Source organism: Trachurus japonicus, chromosome 13, assembly GCF_045865225.1.
Source record: "Trachurus japonicus isolate A0001 chromosome 13, Traja_1.0".
NCBI classification, from domain to species: domain Eukaryota; kingdom Metazoa; phylum Chordata; class Actinopteri; order Carangiformes; family Carangidae; genus Trachurus; species Trachurus japonicus.
This window is the reverse complement of record NC_140919.1, coordinates 1,612,163-1,635,662: the sequence shown is the minus strand read 5'-3', so window position 1 is coordinate 1,635,662 and position 23,500 is coordinate 1,612,163. Positions and strand designations below refer to the sequence as shown.

General features: G+C 42.7%; 4 protein-coding genes across 4 annotated transcripts in view; all 4 read right to left on the bottom strand.

Moving 5' to 3' along the window:
• The window catches only part of LOC146975210 (stonustoxin subunit beta-like), a gene marked incomplete at its 5' end in the record, with an annotated part of 195,007 nt that overhangs the window by 82,057 nt on the left and 89,450 nt on the right, over positions 1–23,500 (bottom strand). The window lies entirely within an intron of this gene.
• The window catches only part of LOC146975212 (protein NLRC3-like), a 347,620-nt gene that overhangs the window by 253,233 nt on the left and 70,887 nt on the right, over positions 1–23,500 (bottom strand). The window lies entirely within an intron of this gene.
• Positions 2,530–3,513, bottom strand: LOC146975216 (trace amine-associated receptor 1-like). The gene has a single exon (XM_085794368.1). The coding sequence runs from the start codon at positions 3,499–3,501 to the stop codon at positions 2,530–2,532; it is 972 nt and encodes a 323-aa protein (XP_085650494.1). The 5' UTR covers positions 3,502–3,513.
• Positions 12,954–23,500, bottom strand: part of ngef (neuronal guanine nucleotide exchange factor) — a 48,342-nt gene continuing 37,795 nt past the window's right edge. The window contains exons 11-15 of the mRNA XM_085794574.1: positions 18,404–18,560; positions 17,529–17,694; positions 15,455–15,534; positions 15,011–15,115; positions 12,954–13,195 (exon numbers count right to left, since the gene is read on the bottom strand). Coding sequence (XP_085650700.1) covers positions 12,954–13,195; positions 15,011–15,115; positions 15,455–15,534; positions 17,529–17,694; positions 18,404–18,560 — 750 coding nt within the window. The remainder of the gene's footprint in view (positions 13,196–15,010; positions 15,116–15,454; positions 15,535–17,528; positions 17,695–18,403; positions 18,561–23,500) is intronic.

Below are 23,500 nucleotides of genomic sequence, written 5' to 3'. Positions count from 1 at the left end.
CCAACGTTATTTAAGAGTGAGTATCATACATTACCCTAGACTGATATTTACTATTTGAGATGTGACTTTTACCATAAAACATTTGATAAGCATTAAAGCTTCATCTTCATAACATAAGGTGGGTTTTAATACACGAGCCGGTGGTAAAAGGGTTACACTTAGATAACGACGTGGCTTACATAGATAACTGGACCTCCTTCTGGGGAAAGACTGGTCTGATTTGGAGAGATGGCGTCCATCCTACTTTGGATGGCACATCTCTCTTATCTAGTGAGGCAAGGGGAAGAGGGCCCGGGCGGGGATTGAACCCATACCTCCCGGGTAAGAGTCACGCGCGCTTGCCAGTCACCCAAAGGGACATCCCTTTGGCCAAGTAGCCAGGGCACATGATCAACTGGAGGCATAGTGACAGGAACCTCAACTGTCACATCTCTCCCCCTCTTTTCACAAGCACGTCCTCGTGCTTCCGCGCAGGCTGCCACACATTAGGAATCCATGGACCCACCCCTAGTGCTACATGGATCCTGCCGACAACGCCAGAATGTGGCAAGGTGAAGAGGGCTGGATTGAACCCACACCTCCCAGGTAGTAGTCACCTGCGCTTGCCAGTCACCCAAAGGGACATCCCCTTGGCCAAGTTGTCCACCACTGTCACACTAGGAACATAGGGCAATTTATTAGCCATGCTAATCCCTGACAAGCACCCAGAGTTCAGACCAGCAGGCAGAGCCTCAGTTTAACACGCCCCTGTTAGCTGTGTGCTAAAACAGGTGCAACCATCTCTTCTGCAATGAATTAATGTACTTTCACACTGTCCCTTAATAAACTAAACTAATAATAAAACTCAATGTGGTTTGCTAAATATTCTATTTGAATAACTCTATTCCCTCAGGACCACATATGGAAGTGGCCTGATTCTGATTTGAGTGTTCACACTACTTCTGACCTGGTCACTTGACCCGGTTACATGCTGTCATTCTGACATCCCACCAATCCGACATCCCACAAGGAAATGTGCGTTACTCAACAGGTGACTCCCTTCTTTAAGACATGCTGATAGAGGAATACCCACATGGTTGTGTGTAATTCCGCAGCAGAGCACAGACAGGGACTAGTCTGCCTGTCAAGCCTCTACCTGGTCTTTTAATAAACTTAACCAACTCCTTTCTTCATTGCCTAAACCCAACCAGTGCAAAATCTTTTGGGGAAAAAATCCGCTATTAAAGGGATTGTCGGAAAGGCAGGATGTTTAGAAAAAGAAAAAAATATTCTCATTCCGACCATAGAATTGTTGGAATGATGGGACGTTTGATAGAAAATTAAGTGTTGCCATTTAGACAATTAAAGGCCAATGTTGGACTGGTGGGATGTCGGAATGGCGGTTGCCCCCCTCTGACCCCCAAAAATCTGATTTGGGCCACTTTTGCCTTCGGTCTGAACGTAGCCAAATTATACTTTGCCTGGGAAAAAATCCCACTACAATAGATGTTTATCTGATACTGCTGTTTCTAGATTTAAAGAGCTAATTCCAATAGAGCTTGCTGCCACACCTTGTAGTAATATAAGGGACAGCTCCGTATGCTGATTTCACTCCCTCATAGGTAGGTATAGGTATGAATGAATGAATGAATGAATGAATGAATGAATGAATGAATGAATGAATGAATGAAAGTTTATTTGAAGATAGAATAAAAGGAGAACAAACTAAAAACAATTAACAATAAATACAAGACAACGCAAAATAAAAAACAACAACGAAACTCAACACTTACTTGTGTTCAAAAGGAGTGGGAAGAAGCCATAATATATGTGACCGATGTTGTCTGACCTAGCCTCGTAAACCAGCCTCTTGTGGAAATGCATTTCATTTCATTTCTGACGGACAGTCTGGACTCATTCCCGCTGTAAGCGTTTGGCCTGAAACCCTCAGAAGGCCGAGCCAATCAGCGTCGCCGCTGTGATTGACACAGCATGTTGGCCAATAAGGGACCGACTGGTGCAAAGCCCCGTCACTACACCAACTTGCTGATTGGCTGAATCAGCGTCTGTCAACGCTACTACTCCCGCCCACCCCAAACGCTTACAGGGGGAATGAGGCCAGACTCTCCATCAGAAATGAAATGAAATGCATTTCCGCGAGAGGCTGGTTTACGAGGCTATGTCTGACTTGCCCTGAGCAGGTTTTCAAACCTATTATCTCCCACACCACCGCCGCTAACAACTCAATCAGTTTTCATTGTTAAGCGGTTTACTTTAACTTTCGTCAACTTACTCAACTCAACTCAACTCATTTATTTATTTAGCACATTTAAAACAACCTTAGTTGCCCAAAGTTCTGCACAACATACATAGAGTCAAGTGCCAGCAAGTGTGGCAGCAATTCACAGTGTTTTTTGGAGGGGTTTTTTTGCGTTTACAGAGATTTTTTTTTTTTAATATGTCAAACACAGTGAAGATGAGACTGACTGGGACCTGTTTGGTTTTTCATACACATTGTTCAACCAGTTCATGTGGAAATGAAGCTTCAGCTCAGGTGAAAAGCGTCGTCTCGGACACGTCAGACTTAAAGACTACACCTGAGGTGAACAATCGAAAGGCCTTCCTGAACCAGCTGTAGAAGAAGGCGTATATCAGAGGGTTGACTGTGGAGTTCAAGTAGCCCACCCACAGCAGGGTCTCAAACACTGCTGGGGGGGTCGAGTAACTGACGAATGGGTCAACGACATTGCAGACAAAAAACGGAGTCCAGAAGGACAGAAAGGCGCCCATTATGGTGGCCAGTGTTTTGGTGGCTTTGGTCTGACTCGTGCTCGACGTTCCTGCATTTATGCTGCGCAGCTGCTTCCGCGCCACCAGGTAGATCTTCAGGTAAACACCAAGCATGATCATCCCCGGGGTGTAGAAGGACAGGACAGAGGAGACGGTGCTGGACAGTCCGCTCTGGAACAAGACACACCCGCCCTCACACGCTACGTGGTTGTAGTAGAACTCCTCCACACCCAAAATATTCAGCCTCAGGAAAATCATCCCGAAGCCCACGAGCGCTGAAACCGTCCAGCTGAGCAGAACCACCAGCACCACCAGCTTCACCGTCACCGTCCGCCGGTAAAGCAGCGGCCGGCAGACGGCGTAGTGTCGGTCGAGCGATATGAACGACAGGTTCAGAATCGACGCCGTGCACAACATGACGTCAGAGCTCATGTAGACGTCACAGAAGACGTCGCCAAATAACCAGCAAGTCTCCACGCACCTAACCATGGTGGGAAACATGACCAGCAGGCCGAGGAGCAGGTCGGACACGGCCAGGGAGGCGATCAGGTAGTTGGTAGGAGTGTGCAGCTGCTTGAAGTAGGTGATGGAGACGGCGACCAGCAGGTTTCCACACACCGTCAGGACGACGGTGACGCTCAGGACCAGGTAGAGGCAGACCCGGACCGGCAGCGGGTAGATGGTCCTCAGACAGGACCGGTTACTGGACTCGAAGCAGAGCGTCACCTCCATCTGTCCTGAACCAGAAACAATACTGTCAGTTAATCAATCAATCAATCAATCAATCAATCAATCAATCAATCAATCAATCAATCAATCAATCAATCAATCAATCACATCATTTACTACGACTCTAGATTTTGTACATTTGTTTTTCAAAGTCCATCAGTATTTGGAATTGTTATCGTCAACGGCCTTGTTGGGTCTTGAACCCAAAGTTGTTAAATTTAAACGCTTGTTGTGCCCCGGGCATGTCCTTGGAGTTGAGTAAATCTGGCATGGGGTTGGACGTTTCTGTAAAGTTTGGTGTGTTTTCGCCCATGGGAAGTATGATTTCCTCGGAAGAAGAACATAGAAGAATTACTCGGAATACAATAGGGTCCTGGCAGCTTAGCTACCCGGACCCTAATTAATAAAAGACTTTGTCTCTGTGCAGCTGTGGTAACCGACAGCTCATGAATAGATTCAAGATTCAAAGTGGTTTTTGTCATTTTCACAGCAGGAAACATGTTTCCCTTTTCAATTAAATTCTTTCTTTGCTGTCCACACACAAATGCCAGCGTAAACAATATAGAAACAAAGTATGAAGATATAAAGATATTTATGGATATTTAGATATTTTGTTTGTTTGTTTTTTATTTTATTTCACTGTTTAAATAAAGGTCTCAATCAATCAATCAAAAACTGGAAATAAATACACTGATTAATACTACAATCAACAACAACAATTAAATTAATAGAGGGGAAATAACAAACTGCAGGGATAGTGCAATGTAGGTAATGTCGGTACACATGTAATCCTATAACATTTGTATTAAACATAATGAAACTGTTTGGACTTGACCCGAAACCTGTTTGCGGTTCATGATGTCATTTCCTGCCCATAGTACTGTAACAGAAACCACAGCAAATTAAAACGTGATACACTGACACGTTCAGCTGGTTGAGTTCAGCTCAGCGAGGCCTCCACAGTCTGTTACTGCAAACCTTACAGTCTCTGTTATACTGCCACCTGCTGGACGTAAGGCAAGACAAGGCAATTTTATTTGTATAGCCCATTTTTTACCACCAGTTTGTCTCAAAGGGAGACAAGCTGGTGGTATGGCATAGCATCATAACAACATCCTTTGTCCTTAGACCGTCAAATCAACTGAGGAAAAACTCCATGGAAAACCCTTTTAACAGGGAAAAGTCGGAGAAACCTCAGGGTGAGCAACAGAGGAGGGATCCCTCACCCAGTTTTCTTGTCTGTAACAACATCTCTGTCCCGTCTGTCCGTCCTGGGTGAGGACGTTGAGTGAGGCTGTTGCTCACCCTGAGGTTTCTCCGACTTTTCCCTGTTAAAGGGTTTTCCATGGAGTTTTTCCTAAGTGGATGTGAGGGTCTAAGGACAGAGGATGTTGTTACAATGCCATGTAAAGCCCTTTGAGACAAACTGTTTGTAAAAACGGGCTATACAAATAAAATTGCCTTGCCTTGCCTTGCCAGGATGGGCAGACATGCAACGGATGTTGTTACAGACCAGAAAACTGTTTATAACACAGGTCTCAACTGTGGCCTCAAACAGGAGCTCAAATATTATGTATCAATATATATATATATTTTTTTATGAATGCCAATATGAAGTTGAGTGCAGGTCTCAGGCCATAGTGACTGCGTCTGCTCATCACCAATGTGTTCACCAACAACTGCACCAGTGGAAACAAGGGCAGCTTTAGTTTGGGCTCACTGAGAGAGGAAGCCAAAATAACAACAACTTAAAAATAGAGATCAAATTGCATTGGTAGTGTGTTCAAAAAATGCATTTTCAATGGGAGTCAATGGCACAAAAAAAATGCTGAAGGGACACAGATTGGTCTGTTTAGTTGAAATTTCACCCCAAAATACACAACCTTGACACATTTTATGCATCAACACAGCCAGAGAGTAAACATAAAACATCCAGGGACCATGAAATTAACCACCGTGTGTTGAATAATCTGAGGTTTTCTGTTGTTTTCTTTTTGTTTTACTTCTCTTTCTCTGCTTCTTCTCTCTGTTTAGGATAAACCACCCCAGTGTGAGATCATCAGACACTTTTTTCTTTCTCCATCTCGCAGCGTTTAAACATCTGAAGTTTTCAATCAACAACAAACTCAACAAAGTGAAGATCATCAATGACATTAAATCATCAGATATCACACTCACCTTCAGTCAGCGGGACATCCAGTGTCTTCATGTGGAGGCTCGGCCTGTTTCAGTCACAGGTTAAATACCAGGTTGGACAGTCTGTCTCTGAGGACAACGTCCAGGAGGACGAGACGTTCCTCACAGCTCAAAGTTAGTTTTAAAAGTTTAGTCTCTAAAATTTAAGAAATGACTGACTGTGTATCTGAGTTGTAAATAAATAATAATATACAGTAAAAAAAAAAAAAAAATTGTAGTTGTCAGAGCCCAGTTTTCAATTATTATTGAAAATCCAGATGTGTTGTGGTTTTTGTCTCCAACACAGACTATTGAACATGTTCTTCATAATAAAGTAATAAACATGCTTGTTTCATTGAACCTATTTTGCTCTGTCACATACTAACTTGGAAAAAACACCTTTTCAAATTAATTTGGTTTATATTTGGGCCATTAGAACATGTTTTATAGTTCACTCTTCATTGTCCACAACCAGAGAAAAGCAATGGAAAAATGTTCTTTTCAAGTTATTTAGATATGGGCCTCTACCAAACATCTGAGAAGTCTCTTCATTGTGAAACTTTCATGGACTTTAACAAATTCAACAAACATTTAGAGCAAGTCTAATGAAATACTGCTTTATACAAGAAATGTACTGAATTAACTTTTCTCCTCTGGATCTGATGGTTTTCTGCTATAAAGTTGTGTGGTCTGGTTCTCCAATTTTTCCCTGTTAAAAGGGTTTTCCATGGAGTTTTTCCTGAGTCGATGTGAGGGTCTAAGGACAGAGGATGGTTTTGTGATGCCATGTAAAGCCCTTTGAGACAAACTGTTTGTAAAAGCGGGCTATACAAATAAAATTTCCTTGCCTTGCCTGTGTAATGTTTTAGTGTAGAACAGAAAAAAAAAATCAGGATATTTGTTACTGTGAAAGTCACAGTAAAACCAGTATTTGCAGTAACTCTACTCATTTATTCTTGATATTTCAATTCAATTTAATTCAATTAAATTCATTATTTTATTGTCATTGTCTTGTAACAACAAAATTGAGATCATCATGCCTTTACCACATAGCACACACAGGATGATTTAGAAGTGATTAAAAATCATATTGATCGAATATTTTTCATCAAGTATGTAATTTAATACATACTGTTAAAGGTATTCAGAAAGGAGCGTTGAATTTGAGCCCACTGTGGGTCTTAACATTAGTGTAATAACTCATCTATCAGACGATGGAGCCCAAACTTTGTGCAAAATTCTATTTTTGAGTAAATCCGGGATGAAAGTGGGGTATTTTTTTTCACATTGGATAATGCAGGCACACAAATTATACATCACGTTGCTCACAATTCATCAGCCACTGATATTGGATTGGTTTTCCTTACTTGGGTAAACTCGTGCGGCAACTCTTGGAAACTCGTAGAAGAAGGCGCAACAAACAGGACAAACAGCCATTTCTAAACCCCTTTATATGTGCTTTATTTTTATTTTTTTATTAAAAAAAGTATTATCTTGGCATCACTTCATTTACCACTACATGAAACTACCTATGAAATTAAAACACAAAACACAACACAACTATTATCTCACACTGAGAGCTTCAGGCCAAAGAGAAGAACCAGAGTTTCTCTGTGATGAGACTTTGTGTCACTTCCTGTTTTCAAAGTAAAGTTCCCTTCATCAGGAACGTGTCGCACAAAGTGAACTCTTTGTTTGTGTCAGGTGGAACAATCAACACGACACCTTCGCTCATTAGAGGTGTGAATGATCCGGAGCCTCCCGCCGCTGCTCCTCACACCTCCAACATCTGGGAGCTCATCACAGCGTCCGTCTGCCGCTCGGCCTGCTGGGAACTCATTACTCTGAGTGACTCACAAACAAATCAGAGACACGGACGCTGTTCAGACTCTGTTCACCTGCGGTCACTCTGGGACAGAAAGTCAACGCTCCCTGTCTCATGAAACAACAACAACAACAACAACCAGAAGTTTGATTCCCAGGAAACAACGATAATGAGCTGAGTTCACTTCCAGCTGCTGACGCTGCGTAGGACAGACACACTGGCTGTATTTGAACTGCATACTATACTGCTAGTACGTACTGATTTGGCCAAAAATGCAGTATGCAGTATGCAAACAAAAGCTTATTTAATAAAGCTTTAATTGGAAAAATCCCATCATATATTACCTCCTTGCTAAGTCAGTCTCATACTCAAAACTCCACGGACAAACACGTCATTAGGTAGAACAGCTTTTAGTTTCTCTGCAGCATCCACCTGGAATCATTTACAACTAACATTAAAACGACAGACACTTGTGTCTCTGGGTCAGTTTAAACTATGATAACAAACTCCTCCGTCTATGAATGTGACTGTTGTTGATGGATGAAACTGTCTCTGTGTTCTTTCTCTAACTTGTGCTGTGTTGTTGATGTCTTATTTGTATGTTGTGTTGTAAATACTGTATCTGTCTTGTACTCTCAACATCATTGAAAATGAGGGCTTGCTCTCAATGATTCTTCAGATTAAAGCCCCTGTACGGAGCTTTTAACTGGACACGCTAAAGTCTCTGGTTTCTGCTGATGTGTCTCTGTTACCTACAGCAGCAAATGAGCCCCTTAGTGTGAAGATACATTATTTCTAAGTCGTCTAATTCTAGACCTCTGGAAGGCATGGTCGGGTCGCACCACTGACCAAACCAGACCAATAGATACATTACTACGCACGCTGCAGATAGCTGCTGAAAAAGAAAAGTTTTCAAAGCAAGTCCCGTCTTCTTTCCGACGTTTCCAAAACAAATCTACACGCGCCAACCAGACAAACGTCTTCACGACAGTGGGAAATGCAGTCTTCATTCCAGCAAAACACCACCGCTTTCGTCCACAGGGTCAACACTATATGAAAGGTCTGTACAGGGGCTTTAAATAAACGTTAAAAAAAAGTCCCATCTCGTTAAGAGGTGATGATGTCACAGTTATAGACACTGACGACCTGCTCATGACCCCACGGTGCAGCCATGTGATCGGTGAAGACATGAAATCAATAAAAAACCACACGAGAGTCTGATTGATGCTTTTTTATGAACAATAATTTACATCTTACAAAATGACATAATAATTATGAATGAATTACTGAACATCGACTGTTTACTGTACACATGCTGCATTCAAAGACACACGGTCGTCACAATCATGCTGATCTATAGCTGTGATACATTCTTTACATTCACCACTTAGTGCAGTTATTTGGCTTTAAATCGTTATTACAGGATTTATGTGTGTGTGTGTGTGTGTGTATGTGTGTGTGTGGCAGGTGTTTCTCTCTGAATAATCACTGGAGATTCGTTTTACAGAAACATTTCGCTGCCACACCAGAAAAAAAACAAACTACGTTCATCATCATGTTGTTGTTGTTGTTGTGGCTGAAACAAACATCACAATTACATAACAATACAGTTAAAACAACAAACTGTTTCATTATTGTCGCTGTTACAAGGTTAAATAACATGTTTGTTTGTTTGTTGTTAGATCTGAGCCTGGTTGTGTTTCCTCCTGTTGAGCCCATTTTCAGAAAGCAGGTTAACAAACTCTGAGTTAAACCTGAACTCTGGTTTAACTAAACCTGAACAGTTAGTTAAATAAACTCTGAGTTAAACCCGAACTCTGGTTTAACTTAACCTGAACAGTTAGTTAAATAAACTCTGAGTTAAGTTAGATGTGTTTAAGATGCCGACGTTTAAGATACCGACGCAGAACAAGAGAATATATTAAAAAAAGGGAAATAAAATCAATTCTGTAGCAGCTGCAAAAGAACGTGAGCTCTGATTGTTGATCGAGACGATACGTGAGAATTTAAAAGTTTCAAATCTCAAATGTTTCACTAAAAATCAACATTTCCTGTGGTTGAGCGTGCAGGTAATTTACATTACATTCAACATGTGATATCAGCATCAGAATTACTTTATCATTCATTGATCTCCACAGGGAAATTATTTTGTTACAAAGCTCCTGAACAGAAAAATTAAAAAACTAAATGTTCTTGAATCTTATTTCCCAGCGGTCCCAACCCTGGCAGTTTTTCATGTTGTCTATTTAAAAACAACATCTAAAAGGTCTTTATCTCCACATGTGTGTTGATCATCAGTCACACCTGGAAATAAATGTAAAAGTGCATCGAGTCTCTTCATACTATATTGATTATTGATAGACTGATATAGTCCACCTTATTATGAAGAAATACATACAGAGAGACAGAAAAAAAGTGCAATTTGCTCTAAACTGGGCGCGATGTGTCACATGAGCGATGTGAGGGCTGAGTTATAGGCGACTGTCGAGGACAAAACCTCCGTTAAATGTCTAATAACCCCGCCGACGGAAACCATCTTTCAAAACCATCTTCTTCTTGTTCGTTTTGAAAAGAACATCTGGATTCAGACTCCAAACATTAGAAGTGGATTAAACGTTGACTGGGAGTCGAGTCGGAGCGAATATGACGATGACGACGATTTAACGGGAGAGATTCAGACCGACAGTTAGTCCACTGTTGTTGTTGTTGTTGTTGTTGTTGTTGTGTCCTCATGGCTCAGGTTACAGGTATGACATCATCATTTCACTAAAGATCAACGCAGTTTCTGTCTGGACGAGACGCCGAAACGATAAAATACTTGAGCGGATTCTATGATTCCGTGTTCGTGTTGAGTTTTCACTAAACCTGCTTTCTGAACCAGGGCCTCTGTTTGTGTTGTAGTGTGTATTGTGTGTTGTGTGTGTGTTGTTCTCTGTGAAAGGTCGTGACCTCTGCTCTTTTAGGACTTAGTGCTGATCAAACAAATCAAGTCAAACTCATTTTTCTTTTTTCCCTCCCGGTGTGGCAGCTTCAGGCTTCCGAGTTTGTGATTCTGCTCTTCGACGTCAGAGACTAAACCTGTCGTCTGTTTCTTGTCTCTTGCAGCGTTGTTGTTGTTGTTGCGTTGTTGTTGTTGTTGTTTTCTTCGTGCGCTCCGTCTGGTTTATTTACATGTGCCTCCTCCTGCGGCGGCCGCGGGGCTTTGAGCCCTCTGGGCCACCGTACCGTACACCTGAGAGTCTGTGTTGGATGTGAGTCAGTGTTGAAGGTTTCTACAGTGAAATGAACACGTCACACGTGGCCCATGCAGCCGTTTACAGTACGTCACACACACACCTGAGCGGGAGAGAGTGTGAGTGTGTGTCTGTGTGTCTGTGTGTGTGTGTGTGTGTGCTTTAGTATCAAATCAATCTAAACAAAACCTCTTCAATGCTCGAGACAGAATAAAACTCGAGAGATAAAATAAAAAGAGAGAAACTAACTGGAGTAAAAAGCTGTCATCTCAAAAGCAAAATGTGTAACTTGAAAACAAATTACAAATATATTGGTCCTTTAATCATTTTCAGAACTGAGCTGTCAATCAAAAACGCATTAGCCAATGGGGACACACCCCTGAAAAAGCCCCCGCCCACCTGACAGGTTTGTGTCAGAACGGCAAAGCAGAGAGAGGAGGCAGCGAAACCGCAAAGACAACAGCGAGAGCAAAACCCTGTTTACACAACATGGAGCAAAGAAAAAACTGGAAACAAAAACATATTTATCAAAATGATTAATGGGATAGAGGGAAATACAGAGACTGATGATGAAAAACTGTCCCTGAAGGCAACGTGCATCAGTGGTTTTACATGAATTTCCCTCTAAAACAACTCTGTGTGGTAACGTTGTGTTATTATCTCATAGCGTGGTGAATGTGCAGCTCACAACTTGTCCACCAGAGCGTTGTGGAGTTGTTGGATTGTGTATTTGATGAGTTTGATGATGAGGGAAACCAAGAAATCCCATAATGAGCCTCTGTAGCGTAGCTCTGAGCGGCTCACGGCTCTGCTCCGCCGTTCTAAAAAAATAGCTTGCACCGACAATTAAAGGTAACGAACCTACTGCTATGACTATAGGGATTATGGTGATGGGCCAATTTGACTAAATGTTGAACTATCCCTTTAAAGGACCAATATATTTGTAATTTGTTTTCAAGTTACACATTTTGATTTTGAGATTACAAGTTTTTTTCTCTCTTAAATAAAGTTGGATTCCTTCTCAAGCTCTTGTTTCTGAAGAGGTTTTGATACTAAAGTGATTCCATATGCGACCACACACACACACAGACACACACACACACTTCAGGACACGTCTACACACACATGCAGCGTCGCTCGTGCGCGGCCGCGGCCCGACGAGCTGCTCCCAGATCAGACCAGACCAGAGAGACACGGACCTGAAATCAGAGGGACAAGCAGGAGCCGGCGTGGGAATCGAACCTCGCCCGTCGTCCTGGTCGGTCGTTTAGTGCAGGTGCACCGCAAAAACTCTAAATCTTACCAAGAATATTTGTCTCATTTCTAGTCAAAACAAATCTACTTAAAATAAGACTCATCACATTAAAAAGTACCAGCAGAACTGAGATCAGCCCCAACTGTAGCACCTTTAAATCCAGGTTAAAAACATTTCTCTTTTCACTTGCTTATAGCTGAGAACTTGAAACTTGATCTATTTTCTTTTATTTTCTTTTATTTGCTCTTGCTTTTAACTCTGTTTTTAGTGTTTTGTTTGTTTTTATTCTGTCTTATGCTTCTTTTTTTTTAATGTTTTGTCTTTATGTAAAGCACATTGAGTTGCCTTGGTATGAAATGCGCTATAGAAATAAAGATGCCTTGCCTTGTCTTGCCTTGTCTAAAAAGCAGGTTGTTTTTAGACACTTTTTACTTCTTTCAAGCAGATTTTCACTTGAAATAAGTAGAAAAATCTGATAGTGGAGCAAGTTTTTCTTTCTTATTACAAGCACAAAAAACTTGCTTTCACTGGCAGATTTTTCTACTTATTTCAAGTAAAAATTTGTTTGAAACAAGTGAAAATGATCTCCCAGAGAGACTGGAGAACTGTGGGTGCCTTAGCCCCTAGACATGATCCATCAGCCTGATTTCTGTTAGCCCGTTGTTTAGAACAATAACCTGCCATTGTGTTTTGCTATGGATGACCCTGTCTAATGTACCTGTTTTGTGTGTATATTTACATGTTTGTTCTGTTTTTTTTTTTAGTTGGAAAAAATCAATAAAAATAAAGTAAAAAAAAAACAAAACAAGTGAAAATGATCTAAAAACAAGTTAATTTTTAGACGATGAGTCTTATTTTACGTGGAAAGAGATTAGTTTTGACTAGAAATGAGACATTTGGACAAGAAATAAGACAAATATTCTTGGAGAGATGTAGAGTTTTTGCAGCGTGGCTCGGCCCCCCCGGCTCACTGCTCGGCCCGGGTCCCGGAGGAGACCGAGGCCTTGGGGGCTCGTCTGCCGGTGCGGAGGCCGAGCCGGGCCGCGGTCTGGGAGCCGCCGCCGGAGCCGCCGGCCTCCTGGGCCTGGTGGATCCTGAACGCCTCGCGCAGGTTCTGGGCCCGGATCTCTTTACTCTGGATCTCCTCCACCACGCGGCTGGGGAACCAGCCCCGCTCGCCGTCATGCAGCCGCTCGCCCATCATCCAGCCTGCAGAGGGGGAGAGGTGTTATTCTGCTCTTTTCCATTCTGTTCAATTCTTTTCTTTCTATTCTTTGGTTTTCCTTTCTTTTCTTGTTATTTCTTTTATTTTCAACGAGGAGTTTGTATTCGGTTATAAAAAAAGTCTCATATTAATGTGAATGAATCTACGCTACCCACACTTGTTTATGGCTCCATTTTTGATAAATACTGTATATCTTCCTTTATTTTCTTTGGTTTTCCTTTCTTTTCTTTTTATTTCTTTTATTTTCTATTCTTTCTTAAAGGGACAGCGAGGAGTTTGTATTTGGTTCTAAAAGAGTCTCACCTTAAAGCAGAAGTAAGCGGAATGTTTGTGTTAATAATAATAATAATAATAAACTTTATTTATATAGCACCTTTCAAAACAAATGTTACAAGGTGCTGTACAACAAAATAACAACAATTAAAATGACAACCAGAACAAGTAAATAAAATCAAATAAAATCAGGGAAGGCTTTCCGATAAAAATGAGTTAATCTAAGTCTTAAATAGTTGTATCTTCCGACAGCAATCACTTCTATAGAGTGTTTGGTCTGAAACACGGGTCTGTCAGTCACTCTGCTCTGCTCTGAGCCCAGGAGAAAACTTTCCTTGTATCCTACAAGTTTTATCCAATGAGGAGAGAGAACGGCATAAAGGGGCAGTCCTCTCTGTGTGTGCAGCCAAGGGATGCGCCTGAATGTGGCGACGTGGGGACGAGGACTGTTATGGTGCGTTCAAGGCAACTCGTAACTCGTGTTTTTCCGACCTGTGAAGTCGTACCAGTTCGATCTGGTACGAGTTCACGGGTCAGAAGTTACGAGTGGCCGTTATAGTGACTTTCACAGGTAAAACAGGTCAGAGAAACACGAGTGGGTTGCCTGGAACGCTACAAAGTCGTAGGTCGTGACTTGAAGCTGTAATTTACGGTTTCAAAAGCCTGCCTGGAACGCAGCATTAGCCAAAACGACCGGATCGCTTACTTCTGCTTTAATATATATTACTGATGTACAAACACATGTAGCACAAAACGAGGCCGCAATTTCAAAGTGGAGCATTTACACATCATGGATCTAACAGATCCATGATGAAGTGGAGGCTCGACCGTCGTTAAACTACTCAGCTTTCTGATTTCAATTGACTGCAACACGCTTTCGTACTATTATTTTCTTTTCTTTTCTTTCCCTTCCTATTCTTTCCTTTCTTGTCTTCTGTTTTGTTTTCATTCTTTTCTATTCTTCCGTTTTCTTTCCTTTCTTCAATTTTCTTTACTTTCTGTTATTTTTCTATTATTTCTCTTCTTTTCTATTCTATTCTTTTCCATTCTTCTGTTTTTCTTTACTTATGTTTTCTTTCCTTTCTTTTCTTCTATTTTCTTACTTTCTGTTCTTTTTCTATTATTTCTCAATAATTTTTCTCTTCTTTTTTCTTTCTATTCTTTTTTCTTTTCTATTCTTCTGTTTTCTTTCTTTTCTTCTATTTTCTTTAGTTTCTGTTCTTTTTCTATTATTTCTTTTCTTTCTATTCTTTTTTCTTTTCTTTCCATTCTTTTCTCTTTTATAGTTTTGTTTCTGTTCTTTTTCTTAATTTTTTCTCTTCTTCTGTTTTCTTTCCTTTCTGTTCTTTTTCTATTATTCTCTTCTTTTCTATTTTTTTCTCTTTCATAGTTTTGTTTCTTTTCTTTTTTTTTCTTTTCTTTCTATTCTTTTTACTTTTCTTTCTACTCTTTTTTCTTTTCTTTTCTTTCTATTCTTTTCTCTTTCCTAGTTTAGTTCCTGTAGTCTGTGATGAACCTGAACGCACCGTCGTCGGTTCTCTCCAGGAGGTTGAGGACGTCGGCCATCTCGATGGACAGTTCATCAGGCTCCTGAGACGAGTACGACTGAATACACTGCACCTGAGGGGAGTCTACACACACACACACACACACACACATACACACACACACACACACACACACACACACACACACACACACACACTCTGTTAGCTGACAGCGTGTTGACTCAGTGTCTCTCTCTCTCAATTAAATTTCAATTTCACAAGCTTTATTGGCATGACTGTCATTACAATATTGCCAAAGCGTTACAGAAGTGGTAAAGTGGTAAACACATACAACATAAATAAATAAACAATATAATATAATAATAAAGATGATACTAATGAACAAACAGTGTAGACATCATTAAGCAGGTAAAACTCAACAGCAGCAGCTGTTGACTTTTTTCTCTCTGTCTCTTGTCTCACCTGGCTGGTGTGCGCTGGTCGACATGAAGCGTGTGCGTCGGTTCGGAGTGAGCGCACACATCCAGCGCAGTTTGTCGCTCCTGTCAACAGGGGGCGCTCGTTAGTCACAGACAAACCGGTGCCACTTTACTGTAACACAACCTGAGACTCTATTATTGATCAATATGGAAATAAACTGAGCCATGTGTGTGTTTGCTCTGATTGTTTTTCTTTTTATTCTTTTCTTCCCTATCCTTTTGTCTACTTTCTTTTCTTTTCTATAGATGCCTTTCCAGCCTACGTCATCACAGGATGCGTGCGCATCATTGGCCCAGAAACACCGGAAGACAGAACGAGTAGCTGCAAAGATTAGTGTTTTTTTAGTTAAATAGTTGTATGTGTGTGTACGGGTGTACCAATCAATATCAAAGATGCTCAATCAAACCCACATAGTTTGAAACAACGTTCAAAACATTCACAGCCAGTGTCACAACTAAGCATAAAGTCCGCTAGCTTAATGCTAACGTATAATGTAAAACCTCATAGACTGGCTAACAGAAATCGCCATTTCGCGGCAACCGACAGCCAGTAAAGCTGCTAAAAACTGTTTTTATCCTGGCTTTAGCGCTGTTAACTCGTCACCGTTTAATCCAGAGTCTGTGGTTAGTTCATAATGCTTGCTAAATATTTGCTCCGATGTTTGTTTTGGGAGAAGTGCTGTGGGACCGTGGCAGCAGCTGTCACAGCGGCAGCAGCCGCTCTGCTGAGCTGATCTGCCGGGGCCGAGCTCCGTCCTCATCCCGCACGCTTTTAGAGGTTTACCGCTGGCTGGTTAAATTCTTTTTAGCAGATTAATGTTGGTCTCATTGATGAAATTTAACAACTGTGGCAGTGGAATTAGTTTGTTTGAATGAAAAGTGAGCAGGGCTGCTTCTGGGCTACGTACTGAACTGAATAAATAAATGTTTTACAATGAACCGATCAGTAATAATAATAATCAATACATTTTATTTTGTTAAGTCAACATGGTTACTGTACATGGCAAAGATTATTACCACTTTATGACTTCAAATCGGTCTGTGTTTCTATGGGAGTCCTATTGCCACTCTGTTATATCAATCACTCTGGTCGGCAGTAGTCGGGACGGTGTGTTTCACTGCTTCCTTTCTCCCGACTTTATTAAAGTTAATCCGCTCGTATGCATTGACAAACTGTCACTGATCTCCGACATTCTGCCTCAACAATGCGCACGCATCCTGATTACGTCATCATTGTTTACAAACTGGAAAGGGGTCTATTCTTTTCTTGTTTTCTTTTTAATCATTTTATTTTATTTCTTTTGTTTTATTTCGTTTTTCCTTTTCTATTCTATTCTTTCCTTTTCTTTCTTTTAATTTCTATTCCATTCTTTCTTTTTCTTTCTATTTTATTCTTTTCTTTCTTTTCATTTCTAACAAGGGGGGGCAGCTGGTCACCGTGCAGCCCAGCTAAGGACTCTGGTTTGTGGGTGAGAGGAGCAGGGAGCCTGGGCTCAGTGGGCTGGAGCTCAGACTGTGGAGCTCAGCGGAGCTGCGGTACCAGGACGGTGTTCCCACACAGGAAAGTTACAGGTACATTTCTACCACTTCAATGAGTTCAGAAACATTATTTTAAGATCAAAAAACTACAAAATGGGGCTTTTAATCAGAAACCAGTTGAGCCATAACACCGGAGGTATTGGTTGCAAGCGGTGGAGGATGATGGATTCTCCACCAGGTAAATGTAAACATCGCCCAACTGGAGCTTCGGCAGGGAACTGGTCATTTTAAACAGCTGGTATACAGCAGCTGGTGTTGAATATGGGTCACAAGTGCCCAAAACTTCAAAGCTGTTTTTATATCTTTCTTTCTCGGCTGCTGGCAGATGATTTAAGTCATTACTCGGTTGTTTGTACATAGAAAGTCCGTTGCGGGGCCATTTTGGAATGTTGTTTTTGACCGCCAGGCCACCGGGAGGTCACGTGACTGAAAGCTATCAATTGGCCCGTGTGTGTGTGTGTGTGTGTGTGTCTGCTGCGCTGTGATTGGCCGAGGCCCGGCCCCCCGTATACACTCACATGCTGGCGGCCTTGAGCATGTAGTTGACCGGCCGCTCCTCCTGGTTCTCCAGCAGCCTCAGGTTGAAGACGCTGGCGAGGAGCTGCCCCTGGTCCTCCTGGTCCTCGGTCCGCAGCATCGCTCTGCAGCACGAGTCCAGCACCTGGAACCGCTCGCCGCTGGGGGGGGGGGGGGGGGTGGGGGGAGAGAGGAGGGGAGGGGAGGAGGAGGAGAGAGGAGGAGGAGGAGAGGAGGAGGAGAGAGGAGGAGAGAGGAGGAGGAGAGAGAGAGGAGGGGGAGGAGAGGAAAGGAGAGGAGAGGAGAGGAGAGGAGGAAGTGAAGAATGGAGGAGGTTCAGGTCTTAATCCAGAACAACTGCCCCGTTTGTTCTTCAATGTAAACGTCGTTAATCTGCTCTAATCCTCAGCACCACGCTCATTATGGTCTGGATGAGTGTAGTACTGTACTGTATGTGTGTCTGTGGCGTATCAGTAGTACTAGTGTGTAGTAGTAGTAGTAGTACTATGTAGTAGTACTATGTAGTAGTAGTACCATCTCTTGGTGAGCAGCAGCAGGTTGTTGAACAGGAACAGGTAGACCGGCTGGTAGCAGTAGTGTGCAGTAGTAGTAGTAGTAGTATTATGTAGTGTTGTGTAGTAGTAGTAGTAGTAGTAGTAGTACTATGTAGTAGTAGTACTATGTAGTAGTAGTAGTATGTAGTACCATCTCTTGGTGAGCAGCAGCAGGTTGTTGAACAGGAACAGGTAGACCGGCTGGTAGCAGTAGTGTACAGTAGCAGCAGTAGTAGTATTATGTAGTGTTGTGTAGTAGTAGTAGTAGTAGTAGTAGTACTATGTAGTAGCAGTAGTATGTAGTAGTATTATGTAGTAGTACCATCTCTTGGTGAGCAGCAGCAGGTTGTTGAACAGGAACAGGTAGACCGGCTGGTACAGCTTGCGGCTCTTCATGGTCCTGGTACTCTTGGGGCCGGTCATCAGCTGCACTTCGCCCTTCTTCAGCAGCCAGCGGGAGTGGGAGATGATGGGCACCGACTGCAGGGGGCAAAGGTCACAGGGGGCAAAGGTCACAGAGGTCACAGGGGGCAAAGGTCACAGGGGGCAAAGGTCAACAGGGGTCAAAGGTCACAGAGGTCAGAGGTCAGAGGTCAACAGGGGTCAGAGGTCTTTCGTCTCTGTCACTACCCGATTTGCATCGCTGCCCGATTTGTGACAATACCGGTCTGTACATGCGCAGGCCGGCCGCCATCTTGGACAGCTGCCTACGGCAACTCCACTTGGACAAACTTAATTAGGGCGCTGCCCGATCTGCGTACAAGTGGAAGTCTGCTTAAAGTTCTGTATATTTAAAATACGGTGCTGTGAAAATGATTTAAAAAAGAAAAAGAAAAACGCGGAGGTCCGTCATAAGACAGCCGCGGCAGACTCGTTTATTCAGTGAGTGTTGTGGTAGTTGTGATTGTTTGTGGTTGTCATGGTGATGAGGCTGGCGAGAAAAGAGGACAGTAAACATTAAAAGTCCGTCTCTGTTCCCGTTTTCTGAGCATCAAGATCCAGACCACCACAACCAACCCTCAATTTACATTACTAATAAAGTTTTTAAAAAATAAAAATAAAAAGATAAAAGCTGTGTCCCAATTCAGGGGCTGCAGCCTTCGGAGGACCCAGCCTACGCGGTCTCCGGAGGAAACGGCTTCGGAGGCTCCTCCGGGGGCTGCGTCAACGGTCGGTAAATGGGACGGTCTAGCCTTCAGAGCATTTCCTGATCCGAACGTAAACAACGGCCGGACGTTAAACATTTAAAAGTGGCGCTTGCAACGGCTCTACTGCTCCTCCGCTCCTCCTCCTCCTCCTTTTTTTTTTTTTTTTTTTCAAGAAGTAGAATCAATACAAGGGCAGTTATCATTAATAGCCTATACTAATAAACAAACCATTGAACAGCAGCCAGGGGGGGGGTAGTCTCGCCTGCCAGACCCTCCTCCAGAAAAGAAGGAGAGTCTGGCTGCTCCGCCTATGATTCTGCGATCAGAGAAAAAAACGCTCCGGCCGTTTGGAATTCTTTCAACCAGTCACAATCGTTGTGGTCGGCGCCGTAGCAACGGCGCGCTTGCAAAATATTGCCGGTTGGAAACTGGATTTCGGTCCGCGGTGTAACGACGGTCGGCAACCGTCGACGGATATTTATTATTTTGTTCGGTTTAACGGCGGTTGGCAGCCACTGACAGATATGTATTCTTCTGTTCGGTTCATGACACGGATCCATGGCTCGGTTCCTGTTGTTGTTTGTTGATGTTTCCCTTTACCGGGCGGACTGTGAAAGCTGCAGCACGGAGGCGGGACTTCCGCCGGGTGGCTCGTTCCGACCAATCAGAGGCTAATCGCAGCAACGCACTTCCGTCAGGCCAGACTAGGGGGGGGGGGGGGGGCTTCAGGCTATTAAGTGAATAGAGAATAAAGAGCACAGTGATGTGTTTTCATAGATTTCTTATTAAAAGTTGTCACACACACCTCCGCTCCTCACCTGTGCAGCCAGAGCAGAGCTCAGCAGCGGGCAGCCACACCTCCGAGCCGGCCGCAGAGCCAGGTTACCGTGGCTACAGCACAGAGCTGCTCGATAGCTAGCGGCTAGGTTGCTAATAACAACAACGGTGCAGCAAAGCATCTTGGGATACGGGAGGCCGCGAAGGATAGTAGCGGTGCATCCTCCGAATGCAGGGGAAAGGAGGACGCATTTGGAGGCTGCATTTGGAGGAGCCTTCGAATTTGGACGAATTGGGACAAGACAGCCTTCGTGCAGCGCTGTGACGTAATCGGCCTTCAAATCCACCCTCCGAAGGCTGCAGCCCCTGAACTGGGACACAGCTAAAGCGTCTCTGGCGACGCACATAGGGCAGTGATCCTAATTCAATTCAACTAAGTTTGTCCAAGTGGAGTTGCCGTACGTAGCTCCTCTCTACATAGTGGTTCTATCTAGTGACTCACTGGTCAGATGTAAAACCACGCTCTGACTCGACTCCGCGACACGGTTAATTACGTCATAAAAGTCGGTTCAAAGTGAAACTAGATGTGTTTTCTGGCTCCGTCACATCGCAGACAGACAGACAGACAGACAGACAGACAGACAGACAGACAGACAGACAGACAGACAGACAGACAGACGTCTTATCAACCGCCCTGACTCATTTAAAGGGACAGTACGTAGGAATTCCCCCCCTCTAGCGGTGCGGTTGTGTACTGTATATGTATGTGTGTGATGATGAGTGGTAGCGGTGCTGTAGATGTTTTTGTTTTTCCAGTCACGCACCGACAGTCGTTACTATAGAGAGAGACGGCCAGTTTCCATGGTAACACCGGTGCATGTGACCAGTGGGATGTCGCTGTGTTTAAACTGAAGCTTCATCATCATCATCATCTGAGGAGGAGGAGGAGGAGGAAGAGAAGGAAAGAAGAGGAGGAAGGAAGAGAAGGAGGAAGAGAAGGAAAGAAGAGGAGGAAGGAAGAGAAGGAGGAGGAAGAGAAGGAGGAAGAGGAGGAGGAGGAAGAGTGGGAGGAAGAAAGAAGAGGGGGAGGACGAGAAGGAAAGAGGAGGAAGAGGAGGAAAGAAGAGAAGGAGGAAGAGTAGGAGGAGGAAAGAGGAGGAAGAAGAAAAGTAGGAAGAGGAGGAGAGAGGAGGAGGAGGAAAGAAGAGGAAGAGGAGGAAGAAGAAAAGTAGGAAGAGGAGGAAGAGAAGGAAAGAAGAGAAGGAGGAGGAGGAAAGAGGAAGAAGAGGAAGACGAGGAAGAAGAAAAGTAGGAAGAGGAGGAGGAAGAGAAGGAAAGAAGAGGAGGAGGAAAGAGGAGGAAGAAGAAGAGGAGGAAGAGGAGGAGGAAAGAAGAGGAAGAGGAGGAAGAAGAAAAGTAGGAAGAGGAGGAGGAAGAGGAGGAAGAGAAGGAAAGAAGAGAAGGAGGAGGAGGAAAGAGGAGGAAGAGGAAGACGAGGAAGAAGAAAAGTAGGAAGAGGAGGAGGAAGAGAAGGAAAGAGGAGGAAGAAGAAGAGGAGGAAGAGGAGGAGGAAGAAAAGGAAAGAAGAGGAGGAGGAAAGAGGAGGAAGAAGAAGAGGAGGAAGAGGAGGAGGAAGAAAAGGAGGAAGAGGAGGAGGAGTCTCTCTACATCTAAACCAGGGGTGTCAAACATGCGGCCCGTGGGCCAGAACCGGCCCTGCAGAGGGTCCAATCCGGCCATATTTTTACATATTTTGATCAATAAATTTCAGGTGGTTCATATGTTTTGTAAAAGGATAGTTCAGTAACTGTAAACATCTTATTAATGTACTAAAACAGAGGATATTTTAAATAATATTTAAAGGTTATTATGCTATTATTTTACTGGTCCGGCCCACTTGAGAATAAATTGTGCTGTTTGTGGCCCCCGAATTAAATTGAGTTTGACATCCCTGATCTAAACTACTCTGGTTCACACATACAGATGTTCTAGATGTGAACAGATGTTTTATCAGTTTTATCAGTTTTATCAGTTCAGATCGTGTTGTGATGTTCCAGCTGCAGCACCACACACATGAAGATTTGTCTTCTAACACTGGAGCCTCGTCTCCCACGCAGAAACACACACTCCTGTCAGGTCGGGTCTGGACGACACGTTGTAGAAACTCTCGGACCGAAACGTTTAAACGCTGCCTCAGAGCTCCAGTCTGCCCCTAACGGAGACTTCTGTTATTTTTTCATTTTACTTTTACCAGTAAATTTGCTGTTTTTGTTTTTCTGCAATCTGTCATTGCAGATAAGAATGAAATGTGAATATTTGTTTTGCAAGTTGATTTAAATTGTGTGTTTACTTCTAATTTTTTTTTGCTTGCCCTCCTAAAATTATAAGTTTAAGTCTTGTAAAAAAAAAAAAAAACTTAATCTGGAGCCCTTGAAATTGCACATGGAGGAGAGGAAGGTTAGAGACACCACACCTGGAGAGCTCAGATTTAAGAGAGAGAGAGTTACAAGAGCAGTGTCTCCCTAACTTAAATTTTTTTTTTTTTTTTTTAGTTTTACCACTTTTTTGAGAAAGTTTTGCCACTTTTTTTTTTTAAACTTTTATTTTTTGGAGAATTTTTATCACTTTTTTCCAGAATTTTCTCTACAATATTTCCACAAATCAACGCCATTGTCCCTAATTTGAACGTATACATAACATTGACTAAAAAGGTAACGTTCTTCAGTCTCAGAACAAATACAGTATTTGTGTGGCGGTGTCGCCATGGAGACGAGAGCTGGGACACCGGGTCGGTCGGAGGCTCTGATCTTACCAGGTTGGTTTTCAGCCAAGAGACGCTCCATTCTCCCTCCAACTAGTTACTAGGCATTGGTTTCAATGGTTCTCATAGTTGGGTCCATGAGAGGGTTCAAGGGGGTCCCCAACTTTTTCTTGAAATTTTACCACTTTTTTCTAGAATTTCTAAACTTTCTTTTTTGTTTTGAGAATTTTTTACCACTTTTTTATTTTTGAGAAGTTTTACCACTTTTTCTAGATTTTTCTTTAAACTTTGTTTTGAGAAATTTTACCAATTTCTTCTAGAAATTTTTTTTTTTACTTTTGAGAAATTTTACCACTTTTTTGAGAATTTTTTTTACCAATTGTTTTTTTTTTTTTCTTTAAACTTTTTTTGAGGAATTTTACCACTTTTTTATTGAATTTTTTTGAGAAGTTTTACCACTTTTTTCAAGATTTTTCTTTTCCAGAAATTTCTCAACATACATTGACTAAAAAAGTTATATTCTTCAGTTTCTGAACAAATATTTGTGTGGCGGTGTCGCCATGGAGACGAGAGCTGGGACACCGGGTCGGTCGGGGGCTCTGATCTTACCAGGCTGGTTTTCAGCCAAGAGACGCTCCATTCTCCCTGGAACTAGTTACAACTCATTGACCTCTGACCTCTGACCTCAGCACGGATCACTGAGCGTCAACGTGTGTGTGTGTGTGTGTGTTTCA

Excerpts from the sequence above, each read along its gene's own strand:
- LOC146975216 (XM_085794368.1), bottom strand. The coding sequence starts at position 3,501 with ATGGAGGTGACGCTCTGCTTCGAGTCCAGTAACCGGTCCTGTCTGAGG.